This window comes from Hibiscus syriacus, unplaced genomic scaffold, assembly GCF_006381635.1.
Source record: "Hibiscus syriacus cultivar Baekdansim isolate YM2019G1 unplaced genomic scaffold, ASM638163v2 tig00110020_pilon, whole genome shotgun sequence".
In the NCBI taxonomy this organism is placed as follows: domain Eukaryota; kingdom Viridiplantae; phylum Streptophyta; class Magnoliopsida; order Malvales; family Malvaceae; genus Hibiscus; species Hibiscus syriacus.
The window spans coordinates 1,349,668-1,375,160 of NW_024062568.1; the positions used below are offsets into that span (position 1 = coordinate 1,349,668).

At 35.3% G+C, this 25,493-nt stretch overlaps 1 protein-coding gene and 2 pseudogenes across 1 annotated transcript; all 3 read right to left on the reverse strand.

The window, feature by feature from the left end:
* Positions 1-9,796: 9,796 nt before the first annotated feature.
* On the reverse strand, positions 9,797-10,360 carry LOC120213383 (annotated as a pseudogene).
* A 1,946-nt stretch (positions 10,361-12,306) lies between these two features.
* On the reverse strand, positions 12,307-15,486 carry LOC120213164 (annotated as a pseudogene).
* A 5,633-nt stretch (positions 15,487-21,119) lies between these two features.
* Positions 21,120-25,218, reverse strand: LOC120213165 (wall-associated receptor kinase 5-like). Its single transcript, XM_039211309.1, has 3 exons — positions 24,206-25,218; positions 23,942-24,118; positions 21,120-22,433 (listed from the first exon to the last, which is right to left on the reverse strand). Exons 1-3 carry the CDS (start codon positions 25,149-25,151, stop codon positions 21,235-21,237), a joined length of 2,322 nt encoding a protein of 773 aa, XP_039067240.1. The 5' UTR covers positions 25,152-25,218; the 3' UTR covers positions 21,120-21,234.
* Positions 25,219-25,493: the final 275 nt, after the last annotated feature.

Here is a 25,493-nt window from a genome sequence, read left to right on the forward strand (position 1 = left end):
AAGAAGAGAGGCAGAGGATGTTCAAATGCCAGTGAAGAAGGCCAAAAAGAATAGAAAGAAGAAGAAGGGGATGTCTCTGATTTCGATTCGATCTCATATTCAGACTTGTACTCTTTCTTTTTGAAAGTGGGCTCCTAAAGCCTTTTCCTCCGAGGTATGATACTTATTTGCGTCAGACTGGCAAGGTGTCAAAAGATCATGCGGTTATCATTCTCAAGAGTTTAGTCACTCTACAGAAGATTGTACGATCCTGAGATATAAAGTTCAAAACTTCATCACGGAAGGGTTGTTATGCTTTGAAAATGGAAAACCTAAGCTCCCCGGAAGCTCAAAACTTGTCGATGAAGGGAGATATGCAAATCAATGTCTCTCCCAAGATGTTGGTCAAACGTTAAACCTTCAAAGTGAACGTTCCAGTGGTCAGTCACAGGGTCTTCAATATGATCATAATAACGGCAAGGAGAAAGTAGGGTCAAAAGAGCTTTCATATAGCCAGATATATCCCAAGTTGCTCCAAGCCCAGCTGATTGCTCCACGTCTCGCCAAGCCTTTGTTGCCCCCTTATCCGAGTTGGTATAATGAGAAAGTTTCCTGTGAATATCATGCGGGAGCCCGAGGACACTCCATCGATAATTGTAGCAACTTCAAACGACAAGTCCGAGATCTTTTGGCTCAAGGAGTTATAGAGGTGGATGCTAAACAGCTGAAAGTCAATCCCCATAATAGAGTTGACGGGGTCAAAACAAGTGAAGTATATACGGAAGAGAGTGTTGAAAAAGAGAAGAGCAAAGTCAAGGAAATCGAGGTATATGAAGCAGAGATAAATTACCCAACTCTTGAGACCTCTCTGACACTAAAAAAGAAGATAGAAGTGGGAAGTAACAAGATAAAAGTCAAAGGAGAGGTAGTCCGAGACTGGCCGCAGAAGATGTCTTGGGAAAATACGACCCTCAAGGTTTTTCAAGTGCCCATTTCTGACTTGCTATCCCCTTTAATCAAGAATCAATACCTCACTCCAAGGCCATTAAGAATGAAGACTAGCCCATCCGCTTATGGCTATGACCCGAATAGTGCTTGCGATTTTCATCTAGGGGCATTGGGCCATCACACTGATAAGTGTATACCATTGATGGAAGAGATAGAAAGGCTCGTTGACAAAGGGGTCCTGACAAGAGAAGTGATCGAGAAATGGGGAGTAAGTGAGGGTAAAAAAACCCTAATCCAACGGGGCACCCGCTATTATAGGGAAAGTAGGGCCTTTTGGTTGAACAAGTGAAGGTTGTGCTCCACCACAATCGCATTTTTCATTTGCGGCATCTTGTTTGAACATGTTTTTTTTTGTACTTTCTCATCTTTCTGTTTGTAAGGATATTTTAAATGAATTCATGTTACTTTAAGGATGGTGAGCATTGAATCGAATTTTCAACTTGAAATTCTTTGAATATCAATTGAATTAAAAGCTCTTTAATGATTAGAGTTATAAATCTTTGACAAAATGACAAGATTGAAACCCGATAAAACAAGGACCTTGACCTTACCCCCAGAAGATACAATCGAACACCATACCCTTTTCTTGCAGGAACCGATATAGCCTTCTCCTATCATAAGGGAATGAACCATAGGCTTGGTATTCAGGTATGCATAGGAGCGGACACATGGGGCATCTTTTGCGTATGACATTACAAAATTGACTAGACCATTTTTGTTGACGACGTTCGATGATGATTATGATCTTTACGGATGAAATAGTCGAGTAGGTGAATCTAGTTTAGGTCAGTTGCTTGGAAATTGAACTCTAACGATGAGATTTTCTGACATTCAACAACACCTAGACTATGACAGGTTCTTCTTGACAAGCTTAAGAAATTGAATCCACATACTCATCAAAATATAATATACATGTATACAATAAGCTGAGCTATTCCACTAAGGCAATTGGTTATAGAGGAAACTCGAAAACCCTGGCTTTATGAATAGATTATACTCAAACCATGACCTTGATCGGGTACCTGGCAATTCGGTGTATGCTCCACTGTGATTGTCAAGTCAAAGATTTTGTGATGAGATGAACCCTTCAGCTAGCCTGATAAAGGCAAATTACAATAAGGCTGATTTCAGCTAGCCCGATAATGGCAAATTAAATCAAGTTTATCTAAATAAGGAGTTGCGATAAAAATGGACTAAGGGAGTTAAAGAACACCTGTCATAGTCAATTTCACACGAGCACTCAGAAATTTCATTTTTAGATCGATATTTCTGCACTACCTTGGTTAGAGGAGTCTACGAAGCTTGAACAAATGGAAGATTTCAGAGAACTGAAATGGAAGTGTTCTGGAAAGTCTAGTAATGGAGTATACTATTTGCGTCATTTTGTCCGCATCCGATTAAAATACCAAGCCAAGAAAGAAGAGCATGTTGTGATGGTCACAACGATCAAGAAAGAGATGGTATTTTGGTGGTCGAAGCCTTAGAAAATAGGAAGCCAACCTAAAACCAACCCCTCAATTTTGACACTTGTCAAAGATTTATAACCCTGAAAACATTAAAGAGCTATTGATTCTTTTGATATTCTGTGAATTCATGTTTATGATTTGATTTGATTGTGAGTCTGAATTAATGGACATTGTTTTATAAGATTCTTTCATTCTTTACTCCCTAAAATAAGAGAAAGAGAAAAGCATTTTCAAACAGGACAATTCAAATGTAAAAGGTCCTTGAAGCGGGTGAGGCTCATTGTGCCTCTATTGGAGAAAAAGAATAAGCGGCGCCATAACATGAAGCATTTCGCGACCTTGAAGTAGAAGGTCCAAGAGATCAGAATAGATGAAAGACAGAACTGACAACATTTCTTTGTGACATTGTCAGTAACCCAGTAAGAAGAAGATTATCTCATCATTCAGAAGGGGCACATATCTCAGCCCGAATGAAAATGAAAGACATTGTGTTAGAAGGGTTGATCACTTCTTAAGTAGCATGAAGAAAATCCCTCTAACTATTTGACAACACTACTGTGTAGTGACACCAGAATGAGAACATTCGTATATGTTAGGGCACGATTGAACCCCCATAATTTTGAAATGACAAGATTCAGACAAAGAAGGCATCAAGAATGAGCCTTACAATTTGAGGTGATGGGGCATTTTGAAGGCCCGTACCAGTATGAGATAATGTTGGGGCGCGACTGAACCCACATCATGATGAAATGACAAGATTCAGACCAAGAAGGCATTGAGAATGAGCCTTATAATTTGAGATATTGAGGCATTTTGAAGGCCCGTACCAGAATAAAATAATGTTGCGACATTAGTGAAGGCCTGTTTTAGCCAGAGGTATTGATGTGGGACATTTTTGAAAGCCAATGAAGGCCTGTGGAGAAATCATTGAAATGAACAAATATTTCCAATGGGATAGAAATGTATGAATGCTGAAAATAGTGAAACAGTGACACTAGGGTTTATAGTATATGATCATTTTGTCCATCATCAGTTGCATCATTCTGGTGATTTCACATGCATTAATGTTGGCAAGCCAAAACATCTCACCTTAATTTCTATTGAGTTTTGGTATCCTTGTAATACCATACAAAAACACTGAACGCTATGCAAAGAGCTTCTCTGGTGGAAAGATATGAGCAGAAACCGCATGAAAAGATGAATATGTTTTCAAATGATTTACGAACCGGTAAAAATGATGTTGAATCAATGTTGTGATCATGTGTTGTTTCCATTACCCAAGATGAAGGTTGTCTTACGCATCTCCAAGGTTAAAATGAGAAATGACGTGGTGACATGAAGAATTGGGGTAGATCCTCCTTGGGATGTGTTGCAAGAGTCAAATCAGAATAGGTGCTGCTATCCCATTGATCTTTGTGGAGTCCGGCATAGTCATGCATAGTCTCAAAGAAATAGGGCAACACAATCATGCTTCTGGCCATAGCAATAAGTTGAGAGAGAAAACACTTTCTTTGAAATGAAGAAAGAAGACAAAGACGACAAGAATATAGAATAAGATTAAATTGATCTTCAATGATGCAAGTTGGGAACTATGAGTTGCTACACGAGTATAGAAAACAGACCCTGGAAAGAATGATCAAGTAGAAGAAGACTGAGTTCGCCAATTTGAAGGCAAACAAAGATTGATTCAACATTTATGCATTCATGAGAACATCATCTGCATAAAAGAAAATGCATGACACAGATACATTTAATTGCATTAATGATTTATGCATAAACACATGATTTTGACAGGTCTTCCATTGAAGAGAGAAGATGCAGAATGTTGAAATCCCGATGATTGAAAGGGAGATTTCAAACCTCAAATGCAAAGAATTGCATTTAAAAAGGCATACCCTGAAGAACAGAGAGGTCTAATCCACAGAAGAAGCATTGCTTTGAAGTGAAGACCATCAGATGTAGAAGAAAAACGAAGATTTTCGTGTATAAAGAAAGACTTGCACACATGAGATTGGAGAAAAACCATCCTAAGCCTTCACCGGAGAATAGTGAAGCAAACCATCTGAAGCCTTCACCGGAGAATAGTGGAGCAATCAATCTGAAGCCTTCACCGGAGAATAGTGAAGCAAACCATCATAAGTCTTCACCAGAGAGTAGTGAAGCAAAGCATCTTAAGTCTTCACCAAAAGTAGTGAAGCAGATCCATTTTAAGCCTTCTCAGAAGAGTGTTGGAACAAACCATCCGACCATCAGATGTAGGAGAAAAAGAAAAAGTTTTCGAGTACAAAGAAGCTGATCAAGTGATTAAAAAGAAACACGCGTGAGGAGTCATTAACCGATTCAAGGTCCCAGAAAGGGAGAGGTTCAAATGGCAGTCAAGTCAAGGAAGACTCTCGTATTCAATTGCGGCGAGACAAGCTCTCACAAGAGAAATGATTTCGAAAAGATTCTCTTAAATTCTAAATTTTTGAGTATAATGTTTTTCGAATCTTCAAGCATACATTAATGATTGATAATGTTTGATTTTCAGGTTCAACCTTTGAAGCAAATCAAACTCAAGCCTTCACAATAAAGTAGTGAAGCAAATGAAGATATGCGAGTTCTATACTCCTTAAAGAAAGAAGGAGCGAACCCGTTTGAAGAGGTTCGAGTTCCATACTCCTTAAAGAAAGAAGGAGCGAACCCGTTTGAAGAGAGGTCTGAGTTCCATACTCCTTAAAGAAAGAAGGAGCGAACCCGTTTGAAGAGGTTCGAGTTCCATACTCCTTAAAGAAAGAAGGAGCGGACCCGTTTGAAGAGAGGTCTGAGTTCCATACTCCTTAAAGAAAGAAGGAGCGAACCCGTTTGAAGAGATGTCTGAGTTCCATACTCCCTAGAGAAAGAGGGAGCGAACCCGTGAAGAGATGTTCGAGTTCTATACTCCCTAAAGAAAGAAGGAGCGAACCCGTTTGAAGAGAGGTCTAAGTTCCATACTCCCTGGAGAAAGAGGGAGCGAACCCGTGAAGAGATGTTTGAGTTCTATACTCCCTAAAGAAAGAGGGAGCGAGGAGCAAACCCGTTTAAAGATGTTCGAGTTCCATACTCCTTAAAGAAAGAAGGAGCGAACCCGTTTGAAGAGATGTCTGAGTTCCATACTCCCTAGAGAAAGAGGGAGCGAACCCGTGAAGAGATGTTCGAGTTCTATACTCCCTAAAGAAAGAGGGAGCGAACCCATTTGAAGATGTTCGAGTTCTATACTCCTTAAAGAAAGAAGGAGCGAACCCGTTTGAAGATGTTCGAGTTCTATACTCCTTAAAGAAGGAAGGAGCGAACCCGTTTGAAGAGATGTTCGAGTTCTATACTCCCTAGAGAAAGGGGGAGCGAACCCGTTTGAAGAATATATCTGAGTTCCATACTCCCTAGAGAAATAGGGAGCGAACCCATTTGTTGAAGATTGTGGGTCTTATACTCTCTGAAGAAATAGGGAGCAGACACGATCGTTGAAGATTGTAGGTCTTATACTCTCTGAGGATATAAGGGGGAGACACGATAGTTGAAGATTGTTCGAGTCTTATACTCTCTGAAGAAATAGGGGGCAGACGCGATTGATGAAGATTGTGAGTCTTATACTCTCTGGAGATATAGGGAGTAGACCCGATTGTTGAAGATTGTTCGAGTCTCATACTCTCTGAAGGAATAAGGAGCAGACACGTTTTCAAAAGATTTTCGAGTTCTATACTCCCTGAAGAAAGAGGGAGCGAACCCGTAGGCAAAAGATTGTACGAGTTTCCACTCCATGAAGGAATAGGGAGTGAACATGTTTTCCAAGGATTTTTCAAGTCTCACCCCGGGGGAGGAGTGGAGCATATCCCTCATCAAATTTTGAAGTAAGAAGATGGAATTGGACAAAAACACCCAAGTACAATATGAGTCGTCCGAGCCATTTTAAGCTTTCTTAGAAGAATGTTGGAGCAAACCATCGGATAAAAAAAAAAAGTCGAATATTCTCGGGTTTGTGCACGTGAGATAGAGGCGAAAGTCAAGAATAAGACTAAAGAAGGGAAATAGACGGTGCGGTCAGACAAAATTAGGTTATTTTTTGTCTTTGCCACGTTCTTGTGTTCACAATAACAAGCAAAGATGGCAGCTGTAATACCCTAATTTTGTCCGGGCCATTTAAATTCATTTGAAGACGATCGAGAATTAAGTTGAAGATGTTTGTGCTTGATGATGAATTATTTCAAAAGATAAATCACGGAAGTTTACGTTTGAAAGCTTGAGGTGTTTAATTGGACTAAGTCGTATAGGTTCGTTTTGGAAATTAAGGCACAATTTGAAATTTAATCCCAAATACAAATTTAAGTGTCTAAAGACCATTTATGTCTTTGAAGTCCAATTACAAGCCAAATTAAATGAAAGTTCGAGATTCAAGTCCAACAGCAGTCTCAAAATGAAAACCCATTACACCAGACTCGACCCATTTGGCACCATTTCCAGCTCTAACACGGTGCTATTGCTGCCCACGTGAAGGAGACACCCAACAGCAGACTCCTCCCACGTGCACCCAATGTGAAGCACTCATCCACTGCAGCAGATCATGCCTCCCAAGGAAGCCCATGCTTGACCGGACATCACCCTGCCAGCATTATGACCGAGCAGCTCGGTTTCCCAACACCCGTGCCCTGCTGCTCCTGCTCCACTGCCCAGTCCATCTCGTGCCCATACCATGCACAAATAGAGGAAGACAACAAAAATTAGCAGGAGTTCACGGGAGGAACAGAGGACCAAAAATTCACCAACAAAGGAGGGGTAACCATTAGATTGGAAGGGGACATCAACCATCATCGAGAACGGGAGAGTATTCATCAACAAAAGGGGATCTCTCATTCATCAGAAACGGGGGGAAAAAAAGGAGAGATCGAAAAAAAACAGAACTCAACCAAAAAAATATCCATCGGCCATCAACAAGAGAGGAACCAGAAACCATCAATCACTAACAATTGAAAGGAGCACAATGGACAGACAACCGGGAATCATAACGAGAGAACTCGGCCAACAAGAACAAAGAAAAAACATCACCGGAGTTCAAAAGCAAAGAACAGAATCAAACACAAAGAAAAAGAAAGAACAAAACCACGAAGCAATTACGAACCAGAAAAACAGAAACAAGAGCAAGTCAGAAACACGAAAATCAAGCTTTGTTCTTGTAATGAGGGTATTATGAAACCCACGGAAACAGGGTGTAATAGGGGTCTTCCCTGTCTTATTCGAAAGCAATAGAAACGTTTCAAATCAGAGGTATCTCAATTTTTATTTTTATTTTGTTTTTTTACATGCATGTTCTTAAATCAAGAAAGAAACAAAAAAATAAAAAGAGTAAGAGTAAAGGGGGGTTTGAATCTGCTTACCTTTATCCTCGTAGGTGTTGGGTTTTAGGTTAGGGGCCTCTTTTGTCGTTGGTTTGGGAGGTAGTCGGAGGCGTAACGGCCACCGATCGGCGGTGGCCGGCTTTGGTTGTTCCGAGTTTCTCTGTCGGCCATTAGAGAAGAAGAATGAAAGTGGTGAGGGAGAAGATGAGAGGAACGGCTGGGGTAGTGAGTTTAGGTTAGGTTTAGTTTATATTTAGAATATATATTAGAAATTTAGGGTTAATCATCTATAGGTCATCGTGTTTCAGGGGTTATTAGCGCGAGGTCCTGTATGTTTAACCTGTTTCGTTTTGGTCCCCGAATGCAATCTTTTTGTTAGTAATTTGGCCTTCTTATTTTCGGATGTTGCATCTTGGTCCATAAACCGTTGTTTGCATGTTTGTAATTTTGTTTCCATATTTTACCCGTATTTAATTTCAGTCCCAAATGTTGTGTCATTTAGCCTTTGTTACTTTAGACATTTAACTTCTGAATTGTTGCATGTTCGTTTTAGTCCATAAATCAACATTTGCATGTTTATAATTTTGTCTCTTTATTTTACCCACATTTGATTTTAGTCCTAAGTAGTGTTGTAGTTGAATCTTTACTGTTTTAAACATTTGACCCTCGTGTTCTGCATGTTGCATTTAGTCCTGAGTGGTAATATACTTAGTTTCTGTTTTCTTAGACTTTTGACTTTGAATGTTTTGCATGTTTCTTTTTAGTCCTATGTATGTTTAGGGTTTATTATAATTTTAGTCCATTATGGTGATGATTTGTTTTATTCTGGTTTCATTGTTTACTATGTGTACTACTCGTATGTTCATTTCAATAATTATTTTGTTTATATTTTGGATATTAAAATTCGATTTAATGTGATTTGGTTTTTAGTGTAACATGTATAGTTTGGTATGTTATGTTTTTATTTTTTGTATTTAAGTCCCATTAGTATGTACATATTAATATGTTAAGTAATGTTAGTGCACGTTAGTTTTTCATATATTATTTATTAATTAGATAATTTTTAATATCGTGTGTTAACCTCGTGTGCATAACTCGATGTATTTACATAATTTAATTAAGGGTAATATCTTTTTAATTTAAAATTGTTTTAAGTGGTTGTCTTAACTGATTAGATATCCGCTTTGACGATTTTAAATTAAAAGTATATCCCACCAGTAACGCCTAATTAAATTTGGATTAATTACTTTAAAATTTGGGAATGAAAGAAAAAGAAATATTCGGCTATTTAAATTATTTGAGAAAAGATCGTTAGAACTCACCTAAAGATCTGGTCTCAATATTTGTAAATAATCGAATATTCTTTATCTTTCTAATGGCTTGGTAATTTTAATTTAACCTATTTTGTTGCTTTTTGAATGTTATAAAATTTGCATTTATTATGGTTTTAAGGGATCATTAATCCAATTAAACTCGAACTTGTGAAATTCGTTGCAAAGACAATAATTAATCGACTAGGTACCGATTTAGGGCGTTGTGGGGTGCTAATCCTTCCCCACACGTAATCGACTCCCGAACTCAGATTTTGATAACGCAGACCTCTACTTGTCGTTTTAATTAAAATTAATTTTTATTTAAAATGACAAAATGTTTTCGGGTGCCCAATCACACCCTTATCAAAGATTGGTGGCGACTCCTCGAACCATATGTTTTTATCGTAAAAGGAATTCCAAATTTTTCGAAACGAGAGGTTTTCTAAAATTGCATTGTTTTTAATTAAAATTCAATCGTAAAGAGAACAATGAAAAATGACGCGGTTTTCAAAAATCTCGCCCCCGCTCCCGGTTAAAAAAATCGTTTCGACAATATACATAGTACGCAGTCTTGTAAAAATGACTACAATATTTCTAATATAAAGATTCAAGATGGAAATGACAGATTTGAGTCCAAAATTTAGCAGATTTTGATGCAAATTTGGCCAGATTCAATCCCAAATCAGAGCAACGAGGTTTTTACAAACACAGAAGGAGCTTCATCAGCTCTCTTAATCAAAGCTTTCAATCTGAAACAAGGATTTTGTTCATCAACCTTACACTCTTCACTCTCTGGATTTTCCTGACAGAAAGATTCCAAGATATCTTTCTTTTCAACTTCAAGTCTGAGCCTTAAATCAGCTTTGTCTTGACTCACCTCCTCAACTTCATCCGAAGCTACTTTGCATTCATCACGTCTTATCTCCTTCACAAACTTGCTTTGCTTCTGGAACTTTCTTCTCTATCATCTCTGTTAACTGCTGCTCCCTCATTTGAGTCCCCTTAGACTTGGCTCCTCCTCCCATGGCGTTTACAGTCATTATCCTCGAAACCCTTTTTTAAATTCATATGAACTGAAGGTGACAGCATCCTTGGATTTGAAGCAAACGCTGATGTTGGGATGTTTCCCAAGGTTCCTGTCAGTGAGTGAAACCTGAGAGTTGCCATTGCTGATATGATTCAAGTTATCTGAATTTGGGTTATGATTGCTATGGAGATTGATGGTTTTGATGAAGAAATGACGTCATTTTAGAAAAAGAGAATGAAACTGGAGGGATATAAGGTCAAGGCAGGTGAGAAAACGGGATTCTTGTGGTTTGTCGCCATATCCACACCTCTGTTTAGCGGTTCGCACGTTTTAAACAGAAACTAACATAGTTGTTGTCATATTGTCTTATGAGTTTAAATCTCAACAATTGTCTTGAAAATATAATATTCTTTTAATTAATAAAAAGTAAATTAAATTAATCTGATTTAAATTTTTTTATATTTTAGTTATGGTTTACTTTTGGCTCGATTTGAGATAAGCTTTATTTTTTACAGTTTAGTTTGATTTAAATTATTAATTATCAGCGAATATTTTTCATTTAAGTTTAATTATGGATATTTATATAAAATAATTTTTAACCGAATTTATTAAATGATTTTAGTAATAGAAAGACAGTGTTGTTCTTTCTAGAGATCTTGAATTTGAACAATTGTGTCTACATGATGCATGTGTGTTATCAAACGAGTTATATATGCGTCTTTTAGATATCGTCAAATGATCTAGATGCCTTCAAAGAAATATTGTAGCAATGGTTCTATATGAAAAAATAATTTTTCTAACCCTTTATATTTGGTATTTTTCCCTACATTATTTGAATAATTTTGGCCATTATAAAATCATTAATAAATATATATCGTCTTATAATTCATATTTTGTAACAATTAATCATATTATTAAAAAATATAATTTTATCAAAAATTATTTGTATTGTCATTAATAATATAATAATTTTATTGTATTGATGATAAAAAAAAATATCATCACAATTTCTTTATAATTTTATAAATTACAATAATACTATAACTTTTTAAAAATTATAGTAAAGAAGAAAACTTTTTAGAAAGTACAATAAAATATATCTTTTTATAAATTATAATAAATGATATTCTTTTATAAATTATAATAAAGAATAATTATTTTTATAAAAATATAATAAATACCAAAATTTCTACTAAAACATAACAATAATATATTTTCTTTAACAAATTATAGTAAAAGTTGATATTTTTATAAACTACAATGAAGGCCTGAAGTAGAGATCAAAAGGGCAAAGGGTGTGCGATGTGGTGCTGTTCAGTGGCGCGGGGCTGAGTGACTAAACGAGCAGGGCGCACGAGCGTTGATAGAGCACTATGGTGGTGCTTTCGGAGTTTGTTTGTGGTACCATATGAATATTTAAAATTTTTAGAGATACAATTGTATACCAATATCCCTTCGATTATCTCAGATTGTAATTTACATGTGATATAATGACTAACAACGTTAAAGAATACACACTACAAACAATTTGTCAAATAACAACAGAGACTTATATCAACGACTAAAATCTGTCATAGTAATTTGGTCTATACAAACTAAATAATTGCTATCAAAGTGTACAACATTCACCGACAGATATTTTCTCTGTCGGAATACAAAGATATATACTGATGATTTAATTGTGACCGTCTATATATGTTTGACCATATAGTTCGATAAATTAAAAAATATATATGCTGAATTTTTTTAATCATCGATATCTGATTTATTGACCAATTAATTTAGATGGAGTGTTAATGATGTCCATTTATGGAGACGACTCTTCAAACCATGTTTGCTCCGTTTTGATACCAATTAGAAAAAAATTAACTTATAGTTTGATAACACACACTCTGTAAACGCGACTGCTTGGATAATTTGATGGACCATTCTTAGTTAAACGATAAGTTATAAAAAAAAACAATGACATAGTTTGATGGACCAATCTAATATCAATGAGTAAAAACTAAATATTATTTGATTTAAAAGAAAAGAGTAAATATTATACATGAAACTGAAATGAAGTACAAGTCGTAACTTAACAAACATGATTAAATATTATACATGAACACAAAAGGTAACTTAACAAACATGTTAAAATACTCAACTGCAATGCTGTCCAAGCAGTGATACTAGGAAACTACTTGCAATCCTTCTTCAATCCTAGTGATTAAGCCATTGCAGACTACATGACCCAACATTTCTCCCACTTTTACGGTCGAGAAAGGGGTCGACAATGGAAGGGATTGCCGACTAAGGGCTTGAGCAACTTGTTTCATGCTTGGCCGAAGTTGAGGATTGGCATTCAGGCATGCAAATGCCACCTTTGTTGCAGTGACTATATCGGTTGCAGCTCGGCTTCGCGGTGTTAAGAGGCGGTGGTCAATCACATCTTTCAGTAAAATTTGTTCATCATTTGGCACAGGTGTTGGTGAAGACAAATATGAAAGAAGATCACCAGGATGCTTCCCCATGAAAACTTCTATTGCTACCACCCCAAAGCTGTACACATCACATTTCTCATCTACCCTCATTGTATAAGCCAACTCTACATCAAAAACATATATATATACTATGTCAATCATGTCTATATAGGAAATTAACACTTCTGATCAAATAAATGAACTGCTGAAAGTATTTTTAGGAAAGAAAATAGTTAATACCTGTAGCTATATACCCATAGGTTCCCGCAAGTGATGTCCAATTGGAGGAGTCGGGCTTTAAAATCCTGGCAGTTCCAAAATCAGAGACACGAGCTTCATAGTCCGAATCCAAAAGAACGTTGTTGCTGGAAACGTCTCGATGAACTATAGGTTGTGAATGGTCGTGATGCATGTAAGACAGGGCATTGGCTAATCCTTTAACAACATTTAGCCTCTTTTCCCAGTCTAGCAACATTGCCTGTTCATTGTTGCTTAACATCATTCTCAAAATTCCCCTTTCCACGAGCTCATAAACCAGAAAAGAATGCTTTGGGTGTGAACAAAAGCCATACATCTGCACAATGTTACGGTGCCTTATTTCTAATAAAGCAACAATCTCGCTTTCAAAAGCTTTCAAGTTGTTGAGAAGCAAGCTGTCTTCAGATTGGTGAAGCTTCTTCACAGCAACCACTTGACCAGTTGGTAATGAAGCTTTATAAACAGTTCCATGTCCTCCCGATCCAATGCAATAGTCGGAGCTGAAACCTTCAGTGGCTTCAATGATGCTTTCATGGAGTACTCTTCCATTAAATCCCAACACAGTGAAAATATCTCCATGTTGTTCCTCCCTTGGCTCTGATTCTCTTGTTGGAGTCTTCTTGCAACAAGGAAACTTGCAGCCAATATAAACAACAAAAGTAGACCACCAAAGAGTGGAAGCATGGCTAATACGATGACTTTGGTCCTTCTTCCATGGCTATGGTTGTCTCGGGGAGGGAGAACACAAGGCCTTAGTCCAGTGGCGTTACCACATAAGGCTTTATTATTCCATAAGGTATCGAATGAAGCCTCGTGAAATGCCTTAAGGTCTGGAATCGGACCTTCCAATTGATTGAAAGATATGTTCACAATTCTCAGACCATGCAAATCATTGAAAGCTTTTGGGATGGAACCATTGAGCATATTGTGGGAAAGGTTCAATATTTCCAAGGACTGTAATTTTCCAAACTGTTGTGGGATGCCTCCAATAAGTGAATTCTGACTCAAATCTAGAGTTTGAAGAGCAGTAATGTTGCTTATTGAAGATGGAATGCTCTGTCCAAGTTTATTCATGCTTAAATTCAAGTGGAATAATTTCAAGCAGTTTCCAAGAAGATCAGGAATAGGTCCACTTAAATTGTTTGATGCCAATTTAAGTTGTTCTAGATTAGAAAGAAGTCCAATCTCAGATGGAATTTTTCCTGAAAACTGGTTGCCACTTAGAAAAAGACGGGACATCATTTTCAATGCTCCGAGTTCCCTTGGAATCTCACCGATTAGATGATTCGAAGAGAGATCGAGTTCCTGCAATTGAGTTGCTTCTGCCAATTCGAATGGTATCTTTCCAGAAATGTAATTGTTGGAGATACGCAGGCTAGTTAGATTAGGACATTGCCCCCATTTTGGAGAAAGTTCACCAAAAAAATTGTTGTCGCTCAATCCAATATGAACCAAATTTGGATATATACCAAAAGCATCTGATATATTTCCAGTGAAGTGGTTTCCTTCAAGCTTAGCTCTAAATAAGCTTTTGCATTCTCTCAAACTTGATGGGATCGGGCCCGTCAAACTGTTGTTGGCAACCCCAAGTCGAATGAGTACTCCACCGAGGCATAAATTCTCCGGTAATGGACCAGTGAGATGGTTGTTGGATAATTGGAAATAAGTAAAATTACTGTATGTTTGAGGGATGTGGCCTGACAAACTATTGTCACCAAGGAAAAGGTTTGATAAGTTGGTCAAGTTTCCAATGGAAATAGGAATGACACCAGTAAGATTATTTCCAGAGAACTCCAGTTGGGAAAGTGAGTTAAGCAATCCTATCTCATTGGGGATCCAGCCAGAGAGGTAATTATCATAAAAATAAAGAAATACCAAGTTACTCAAGTTTCCTATAGATGCTGGTATAGGACCAGTTAGCTGGTTGCTTGAAAAGTCCAACAAATTGAGTGACATCAACATTCCAACGTCTTTAGGAACAGAACCATTGAGTCGATTGTTTTGAAGTTCAAGCCTAGCTAAATTAGGCAAGCCTCCTATAGAAGGAGAAATTTTACCGGTGAGATTATTTTGGTTGAGTCGAAGATCAGAAAGTGAGCTCAACCTTCCTATTTCTCGTGGAATGGAACCGCTGATTGAATTATAACCCAGTGAGAAAAAAGGACTTTTCAATAAGCAAAGCTCAGATGGGATAGTCCCAGAAAAATAATTGCCGTCCAAGTCAAGGTAGTTGAGCTTGGAAAGGTTCCCGATTTGTGAGGGAATGGTCCCATACAATGCGTTGCCTACAAGACGAAGATAAATCAAGTTGGGGAAGGAAAGGAAGTTGAGATTGTCAAGTGTACCTCTCACTCTCCATTCATAATTTCTCAGGGTTATATTGGTGACGCTTCCGGAGTTGTCGCAACTGATTCCGACCCAGTTGCAATGGTTGTTTCCCACCCACAAAGAAGAGAGAAAAGTTTGGGTGTCGTTGTGGAGGGTAGCTTTCCATTTTAGAAGAGCTTCAACTTCAGCTTCAGTAGAGTTTGTGGAGGATGAAGAAGAGTAAACATGGGAAGATAAAAGCAGGAGAAAGATGAGTTTGAATGGTATTAAGAAGGATGCCATGGTTATGATAGTTGATATAAGGGGATGTTTTGCTGCTTATTGTAATCAAAGACATTGTATATTTATAGGACAATCATTATGAAGGCTGGACGTTATATGGGAAAAAAATGCAACTTGCCGACATAACATGAACGGGTTTTTCACGTTTTATATTTTTCCTATGAATAGTTATTAGGTGTTATAAAGAGTTTTTTTTTTTTTTTTAGGATGGTCGAGGGAGGTGAGTTTGAGCAGTGACACTTAAATTTTTTAAATTGTCATATATTTTAGATATTTTTTGAATTTTTTTATAGATAATTTGTATTTATCTTTTTAGAATTTTATAAAATATCCTTTCTCAAAATTTTAGAATTTATCTTCTAACATAAAATCTTGCTTTTGCGTCTGTCCATGTTCGAAAGGCTATGACATTTACACCAATAGTTAGTCCAAGTCTGGTAGGCCGGGACATTTACACCAATAGTTGACTCCAAGTCTTCGTAGTTAAGTGAGATAAAAGCATGACAAAGATGAGTTTGAATGATACTAAGAAGGAAGTCATGGTATGAGAAATTTAACATTTCTCCTATCATCACTTTTAATTTTAATGTTTATTTAGTATTAATCTTATTTAGCATTTTGTTAGTGAAGTAGTTAAGTTAATGTCTCAAGATTTCCATAATATTTTGGGGTTCATTTTCATAGCTGGCTCTCAACATTAATTAATTTATAGACTCCTTCCATGATAAATGAATGAATGGCCCCCAGGAATACGTCGGCACCATCAATGGCTCAATGCCCACCAATCCATCAATTTCTATCTTATTCATGGAGTTAAGAATTTTAAGTTCTTGTAATTACTCCAAGAGATACCTTGACTCAATAATACCCACCAATCAACCAATGTCTAACGTCTTCATGGCGTTATTAATATGCTCATAGGGATCCCAGTTATCGTTTCTTGTTAAAACCAAATAATAATAAATATGAATCACTATTTAGATACATTTGAATGACCCTTTCTCATAATGAGAATGCATATAGCATTATTTCGGTCTGGTCATGATTTTATGATGAATTGTATATTGATTGGAGTTTTATCAATGAACTAATCTAATTATGATATATCATATCTAATAATCAAGAATAGAATATTAAATTTACGGAAACATATTTGAATCTATCGTTGGAGATTGCCTAGAAGATATGTTTTCTCTTTTGCGTAAAAAACTCTTTGATCAGGATAAGACTAATATAAGTTAACTTATTTTTGGGGACAACTACCTTTTTATACAAACCGAATATTAAATCAGTTTATATGCATTTATAATTCTATTCCTCATCAAATCATAAATAAACTTATGAAATCTATATTTTTTTTTGGGGTATATTACCGGGAATGTGATTACCCCCTTCCCTTAGGTATTGTTGGATTACCAGCGTTTTGGACTAAAATGCCCTTAATTTTTTTTCCCAAAAATATCATTCTTCTGTCGTTGAATAATAAAAATTCTACGAAGGTTAAATTACAAAATTTTCCTTAAACTATTTTAGATTTACAAAAAAAATCTATAATTAAAATTTTATATGAAGTTCAGGGGTTAAAATAAAATTTTACCCTTTCATTAAACCTATTTATCTTTTCAATTTTGTAAAAAAAAATATAAATTTTATGAATTTAAATTTTTAAAGAAAATATATAAATTAATTATAGTATTATTATAGTAGAATTCAACTTGTTAAAAAAACAAATATATAATAAGGACAATTTGGTCAAATATACATTTCAATAATCTTTTATTACTTTAACCAAACACGGTAATCTTACATTCCTGTTAAACCAACCAAACACAAAATACAACATTCTCAGTAATCCTATTCTCTGATAATCTTTTATTCTCACTGATAATCTTACATTCCGTGAACCAAACGCACCCTAAGGATGTGTTACTGCTAACTGTAATCAAACACATTGGCTATTTATAGGACAATATTAGAGCTGCTTCAATCACTATGAAACTTCAATGTAAAGTGGGAAAAATGCTAAGTTATAGACATGACATGAACGGGTCTTTAACGGTTATATTTTAATAATATTGATGTTGATTTTCGTAGTTCCTCAAAATCTTTAAAATTTCATATCTTCTAAACATTTATTATACCTTACGCGACTATCGATATATTCACGTGATATGTAATTTATTATTTGACAGTTAGATTCATTTAACATGTCAATCTGTAAATAATTATCATCAATCTAGATTTGATATAAATATTAAGAGCTAATTTTTAAATCGCTATACAAGACTTAAGGCTAACCTTCTTTGAACGACTGTTTATCGTTGTCTTTAATCTATTTGATTTTTTTTTCATTGAATAATCAGACACAATTCTTTATCTAAATCAAAATGAATAAATTAATTTTTATGACCTCAGTTAGTTATGTTATTGTAATTGGCCCTAGGAATATGCCGACACCATTGTCAATGGCCGAGGGTGCCCACCAATCCATCAATTTCTAACGTGCTCATGGAGCTAAGAATTTCTAAATAATAATATTAATGAATTGTTGTACTAATAACCAAAATAAATTTTATTATGAAACCAAAATAAAAATATGAATACATCAATCTAAATAAGAGCACTACGAGTCTATGACATGACATGTACGAGTCTTTCACGTTTATACTGTTCCCATTAGACTATGAATAATAATTACGTTTTATATTTGTTATCTATTTCTTTATTTGTCATTATAAATTTGGGAATGAACGTCTGATATAATACTTAAACATTAACCTATAATGCTAACGTGTAATAATTTTGTCATTTTAATTATAGTTTTTTATTTATTAAAAAGTTATGAAATACAAACTTTAAGTAAAAGTAATAAACAATATTTCCTTAAAAAATTTAAATTAATTATTTATGATTAATTTATAGTTTTTGTTAAATTATAATATTTAACTTTTATTTTATTTTCTTATTATCATAAAAAATATTTAGACTTAAGGGTTATAAATCCCATTTTTTTTTAAAAATAATAAACCTTTATATGCAAAAAGCATATCCAATTATGCTTTCGAACTTAAAAATTATATTAATTAAGTCACTTAATTAAAAACATTTTTAAATGAGAAATTATGACGCATGTCAAATATATGCTTAGAGTGTGTATATCAAGGTTTTCAAAATATTAAAAATAAAATTCCTTGTTTGGATAAAAATAATAGGGAATTTTAAAAATGGATATTGGTAGCCAAAATCCTTTATTCAAATCCCACCCAATTTTATTTTATTTAATGTATATTATATCCATTATAAAATAAAAAGACAATTTTATTTAATTGTAATGTATAATTTTTATATTTTATATTATTAAATTATTTATATATTTTTATAAATCTAACGATATTAATATTGTATGTTCTTATATTATTTATTTTTAATATCACTAATATTTTTTCAAATTCGTTAACTTTTAATAACTTAAATTTTTATGGAACAGTTAATTATTTAAACAAAACAATCATAAATTACAAACATTTTTGAAATGATGCGTTTCAAACTTTAGATTCTATACACCACAAGTGCCTTAATGTGATTAGAAGAAAAATCAACAAAATCTAAAGCAATCAACTCATTAGAAAAATGCCAATAAACTCATTTCTAACGTCTTAATGGCTCCCATGGACGCGCAAGAAAATGCTGGGTAATTACAAAAATAATATAAGAATATGAATGTTTTTGTATAGCAAAAAAAAAACTATTGTAATATATAAAACCTATCAAGTGATCTCGGTGGTGATATGAAATGTTCTTCTTCTTAGAGATCTTGCATTCAAGCAGTCGTTTTTGTAGGTCTATATACATTGCCAATTGATTAAAAAATTATGAACAAATATTACCTTATAAACACCACGAACTATTAAAAAAAAACTACCATAATGCATATAACGTATACGATAATATTTCACGAACTATCATAATCAATATAACAAAAATTATTCCTTATAAAGAAAAATAAAAACAAACTACACCGATAATCATCGACCCATTACTTCTTTTCAATTAAAATAAAAATTTAAAAAATAAACTTTTAAGAGATTTGTCATTAAAAAATTACTCTCTCCGTCCCATTAAATTTGTCACTTATTCATTTTTTAAAAGTCAAAAATTTTAAACTTTGATCATGATTATTTTAAATATTTTAAACAATTAAATTTTATAAAATATATATTTCAAAATTACTTGATTGAAAGTTTTTAAAATATATTTTTTCATATTTTTATCAATAATAAAATTTAAATAATAATGAGTCAAAATTAAAAAATGACAAAAAAAATCAAATAATGGACAGTTTTAATGGGACATAATAAACATTTTTAAGAAGTTTGACATTATACTTATTGTACCTCCTCCACTCTTTTCTGCAATATCGTACATAAATTATCATTCATTTTTATTGAAGACTTCAGAAGAATTTTTTTGTTGATCAAATTTTTTTAGAGATCTATATTCTCCGATCGGTCATGATTTTTTTACTGTTATCAATGATAGGTTCATATGATCTCCAAAGTTAAATCTATTGTTAGACGGTCATATCTTTTCAACCTACTAATGTAACACCCTCACATGTATAGGTTCAAGATTCTACATTTGGCCACCGAAACAACCAATAGATAATTTTTTTCTCAAGAATACTTCATATATAAATATTTAAAATCCAACGAGTACCATAAAACATTTAAATAAGTACTATCTGAAAATTGGAGCTCCAATATAATGTTTCCAAAATACAACACAAAATAAGAAAGGTTTTACGAACTGAGTTTAGTGAAGTCCTATGGATACTGGTGCCAACTACAAGACTCAGAAGTCAGAACTGTACCCTAAAATAGTTGCTGAAAATCCTGAGATTGACGGTGCTCCACGAATCAATGGAATCAACTAACATGCGAACGAAAATATCCGAACGTTGAGCATCACAAGTTCAATAGTATATCGCTAACATAATGATCATAGCATGAATATCAATAATACAAGCATGCAAGAATATAAATAGTAGCAATATAAATCTGTTACCTATACTAAAACTCGAAATATCTTAAATCAGTATCTCAATATACCTACAAAACTCATCTTTGCAACATAGACCTAAAAAATTGTAGAGACTACAAAAGGATTACATCTCTTTAACAAAATTATTACTCATAACTCTAAAGGGTTAAGACATATTCTCTATTTATAGAGTCAAATATTTAGTCACCAAAAATATTCATTCAATAATAATTCTTACTAAATAAACTTAATCACCAAATAATCGTCAACCACTAGAATTAAAATAAACCTAACTTATACTAATTAGAATTTGAGTCAGTATCTAACAATCTCTTATTTGACACAAATTCAATTAGGAAATTGTTCTTCGAATCTTCAACAACTTCAATTCTTACGTAAGCCAAATACCATTGAAGCCGACAACTTCAATTCTTACATAATATTCGTTGAAGTACCACTGGATTAAATTAGAAATTAACTATTTCTATTAATGTGCCACGTTATTGAAGTAACAGGAGTTTACAACTCAGTGATCAAAATAAGACAGACCGATAACATAAGTAATCAAATTGTTACTTTTTTACAAATCGATGATCAAAATAAGATAAACCGGAAACAAAAGGACCACCTGTATAGTTTTCCCTATTATTTTTTTAGCAAAAAGCTATGTGTTCCGTGGGGAAATTAAGGTAGGAACAGAGTAGAAACTTGGGGATGTTGTAATCAAATTGTATCCAACATAAGTGGACGGACATCTGCTTGTGATGTAGATGTAATGCCGCAAGTGTAATATTCTGTTGAGAATGAAGTGGTCTCATTGGATTTTCTCACAACGAGATCAGATTGTGTTGGTTGATCGATGGGGATGCAGTCACCTTGCCATGTTCTAAGTCTTTCTAGTTCCATGGCCACTTCTTTCATTGTTGGTCTAAGTCTCCCATCCAAATTCAAGCATCTTTTAGAGAGTTGAGCAACTGCAACTACTTCATCCTTTAGACCATCTTTCACAATTTCACCATCAACAATATCCGGTAGACGATTTTCTTCCATGGCCGTCATGAAGTACGAAACTAAGCCTCTCATTTCTTCCGATCCTAATTTTGAGACAGCCTTCTGTCCCGTTAATAGCTCGACAATAACCACTCCGAAACTATACACATCACTTTTTTCAGTGAACTGACTAGACTGGAAGTATTCAGGATCCAAGTATCCAAATGTCCCTAGCACCTGAGTAGTCAAGTGAGTTTGATCAAAGCCTACCGATCTAGAAGTTCCGAAATCTGATACTTTTGCTCTAAACTTTTCGTCTAGAAGTATGTTACTCGACTTGATATCTCGGTGATAAATCGGGACCGATGCAGATGAGTGCAGGTAAGAAATCGCACTCGCAACTTCTGCTGCAATGCGCAATCGTATATCCCATGACCTTGGGTACTCTTCATTTTGGTCATGGATGAAATGAGAAAGGGTTCCATTGGGGATGAATTCATAAACAAGGAGGGGTACTTCAGTCTCCAAGCAACAGCCTAATAGTTTGACAACATTCCTGTGATCGATTTGAGAAAGTATAACGATCTCATTGATAAATTGCTCGAGAAACCCTTGGTTTACTGTCATGGACTTCTTTACTGCAACAATTCTCCCGTCCGGTAACATTCCTTTATAAACCATGCCTTGGCCACCACGACCCAAGATTCTGTTCTCATTGTATTGATCGGTAGCTGCTTCAAGCTCCTTGGAACTGAAGAGTTTAGCTTTATCAAGACCACCTTCATTTGAAGACAACTTTTTCTGAAACAATAACCCACCATTTCTTTCAAAGAGTTTCTGTTTGAGTTTAATGTTCTTTCTTCTCTCCAGTACCTTATAAAGCTTCCAAACCCCAGCAATTAGAACCAAAAGCCCTAAACTTGAGCCAAGAACTGCATTAAATCAAAATAAATGTCAGTTATATTATTAATTCCATTTATGCTACGATTTGAATATATGATATAAAAATGTATATATGATTAAAATAACTTTCAAAATTGTCAAGATAAATTATCTTTTATCAATTATCAATTGGTATAATAGGAAGAGTATTTTAATTTGTCAGAGGCTGTCACTATGTATATGTAGTTCTTGTATGGACAGGTGTTCTATCGGATCTTTGGTCCCGTAATAGGTTTCTTTGGACAATTTGGACAGCTTAAAGAGCGAGGAGTAGGAAACTGCCAGTACATGGGACATGAGAGGACATGAGAGGACTTTACTTCTCTTCAACCCAATCCCCTTCGACATTATTTACAACCCAGAGATCATTGATTTGTCTCTGCATGATTTCTATCTGATTTCTCCACTCCTGCTCCATTGGATCGACATGTCAAGGCATATATTCAATATTTCCTCCCAACGGTCAAACTATCCCTGCTGACATCTCTCCTCAGCATTGAAGGCCCCTACTTCCTCTTCTCCTCGGCGCCTACTCCCCCGACTTTCGGAGATCAACACCTTTTGGAGAATTTTTTTGAATCAACTCTTGTTGTTGTTGAGTTTGTTGCTGCAACTGCAGTTGGGCCGCCTGAGAGGCTTCGAACTGTGCTTAAAAATTTTGCAACTCATTCTGCAAGTTGTACATTTTCAGGATGATTTTTCCGTGAGAGTACGAGAACTGCTGGTACAATTGCTAGGGGCATTGTTGACTGATTTGATTGTAGGCACCCTGATATATCTGATAGTAAGTTGAATTGTAAAAGGTTTGTTGTCGCTGACAGGAAAATTTTGGTTTATCATAGGGATTTTGCGAAGAGGACGACAAGTTGGGTCGGTTGCTTTGTTTTTGTGGGTTCATTTTAACTTGTTCTTTTGGTGGAGTAGTTCTAAGCTCATCGCACTAGTTATTGATGGTAAAATATGGGTTGCGACCGTTATAGGGCAGTTCATCCTTTCTTGGATGAAGAATTGCAACCGATAATTTTAAAGAGTGTAGTGTGTTGAAGATGAAGAATATGAGCCGCGAAGAGAATGAATTTTATATCTTTTTTTTTCAATTTTGCATGGAGGTTTATATACTGACCCCTAATTTGTCAGATCTAAATTTATTATGACTATTCGTATGCTGATAGAATAAATAAATATGATCGTGTGATAGTAGATTTTGGTATCCGTAAGAGTTGTCAATGACTTTAGGCTATTCGGAAGATTGTTGATCTTTGATACCTCTAGTTAGTGGAGGAATTCCTCCAAAGACCTTGTTTTTTTGGGAAGTTTTGGTCAACAGAAAAAAATCGAAGAAAGTATAATAATATATATTTGAAACGTTAATCCGTGCAATTCAATTTATTTTATTTATAAGGTCAAGATTTAAACCTTTAACGTTATATCTTTATTCGAATGATGTATTATTCCCTTAAACTAAAAATATAAGTAGCAATTAATTAGACGTACCAACCTAGTAGAGCAAGAATGAGGGGACTGTCAGGGCTCGATTTGGTTTGAGTGCAACCTGTTCCATTTTTCCAGCCATCACCCTCGAAGCCTTCAGGGCATGAACAACTATAGCTTCCAGGTGTGTTATGACATGTTCCAACACTAGTGCAAGGCTTCAGTGTCTCACATTCATTAATATCTACAATTTTGCAAACATTTCAAACCAGAAAAAGGATATTGAGCACAAAGTTACAGATCTGCAATGGAGAAGTTGATATTTCTTTACCTTGGCAGCCGAGATAAGGGTTACCCTTAAAACCATCAACACACTTGCACAAATATCCATCATTATTATCTGGATCAATACAAGCACTATGTGCCTTGCAAGCATAATTTTGTGGATCCCTTTGAGCTTCTGTGCAGTTTTGGCGCCCGATTGTCCAATCAAGAATAAGTGGGAACTCTCTTTTGCTGAAATTAGTGTCATTAAGATCTGAAACAGAGAAGTTATAGGCTCCATCTTCCACTACGAATCCATAGCTGCAAGGATTGAAGCTCAGCACACTGGAATGGTTCTCACGGCTATCGAAATTGTATTCATAACCCCTCAGTCCTTTAGGTATAGCCGTCTGGCAGCAACCGATACCGGAGCAAGACCCGCCTATCACATCGTCGAAGCCCCCACAAAACGTTAAACATCCAGTTGAAAAGTTTTGTGGGTTAAAGTATGGTCCTTGGAAGAAACTGCTGATGTAGATGATAGTGTCGCAACCAATGGCCGTGAGCTTGTTTCTTGTATGAGATATGACGAGTTCATAGAGGTAGGCGGCGAACCCTGAAACGGATTGTGTGTAAGGTGAATGTCCTGATGAACTATAACAGGCGGAACCTATGTTCCCACTAGAGCTAATGCGCACATAACCATCGAGAGAGATGTGGAGAACTTGAACTTCAGCATCACCACCCCCGAGGACATCACCACCAGGAAGTATCATACTGGGTTGTGCTAACGTTAAGAATGGTTTTGGGGGATCCAAAGTGGTGTCACAACGAACGAAAAAATCGCTGCTGATGTTGCAACCGTTGGCTGTACCAAAAGGGTATGGGATGCTGATATTTCCGCAGTGGCTTTGGCACCCTGGTTTTGATTGAGCGGCGACTGAAGTTGACGCAAGTGTTAACATAACTGCAAACAACGCAACCTCCGTCAACATACGATCAAACCCCATCATTCCCTTTTGTTTTCTCTTCTCTCGGCTACGGAAATGGTGGATAACTCATTGGATCACATCTAAATATTGGCTAATAACGTGTAGGAGTAGCATGTTTGAAGATTCAAAGCCTTATTTAATAAGTCGTGTTGACTCATTGCTTCCCCCCTAAAGACTTCTACTCATTTACGTGATATTTGGCTTAAATGAATCTTCTCCCAAATTCAATCTACCCTTCCATGGATGAACAGTGTATAAACAGACAGCTACATTTCACCCTCAACAACACGTTTTACATTGCAAATTTAAGTCATCATCGCCCTTTTTCTCTTCCGTATTGTTATTTTTAGAGAATATGAGTTT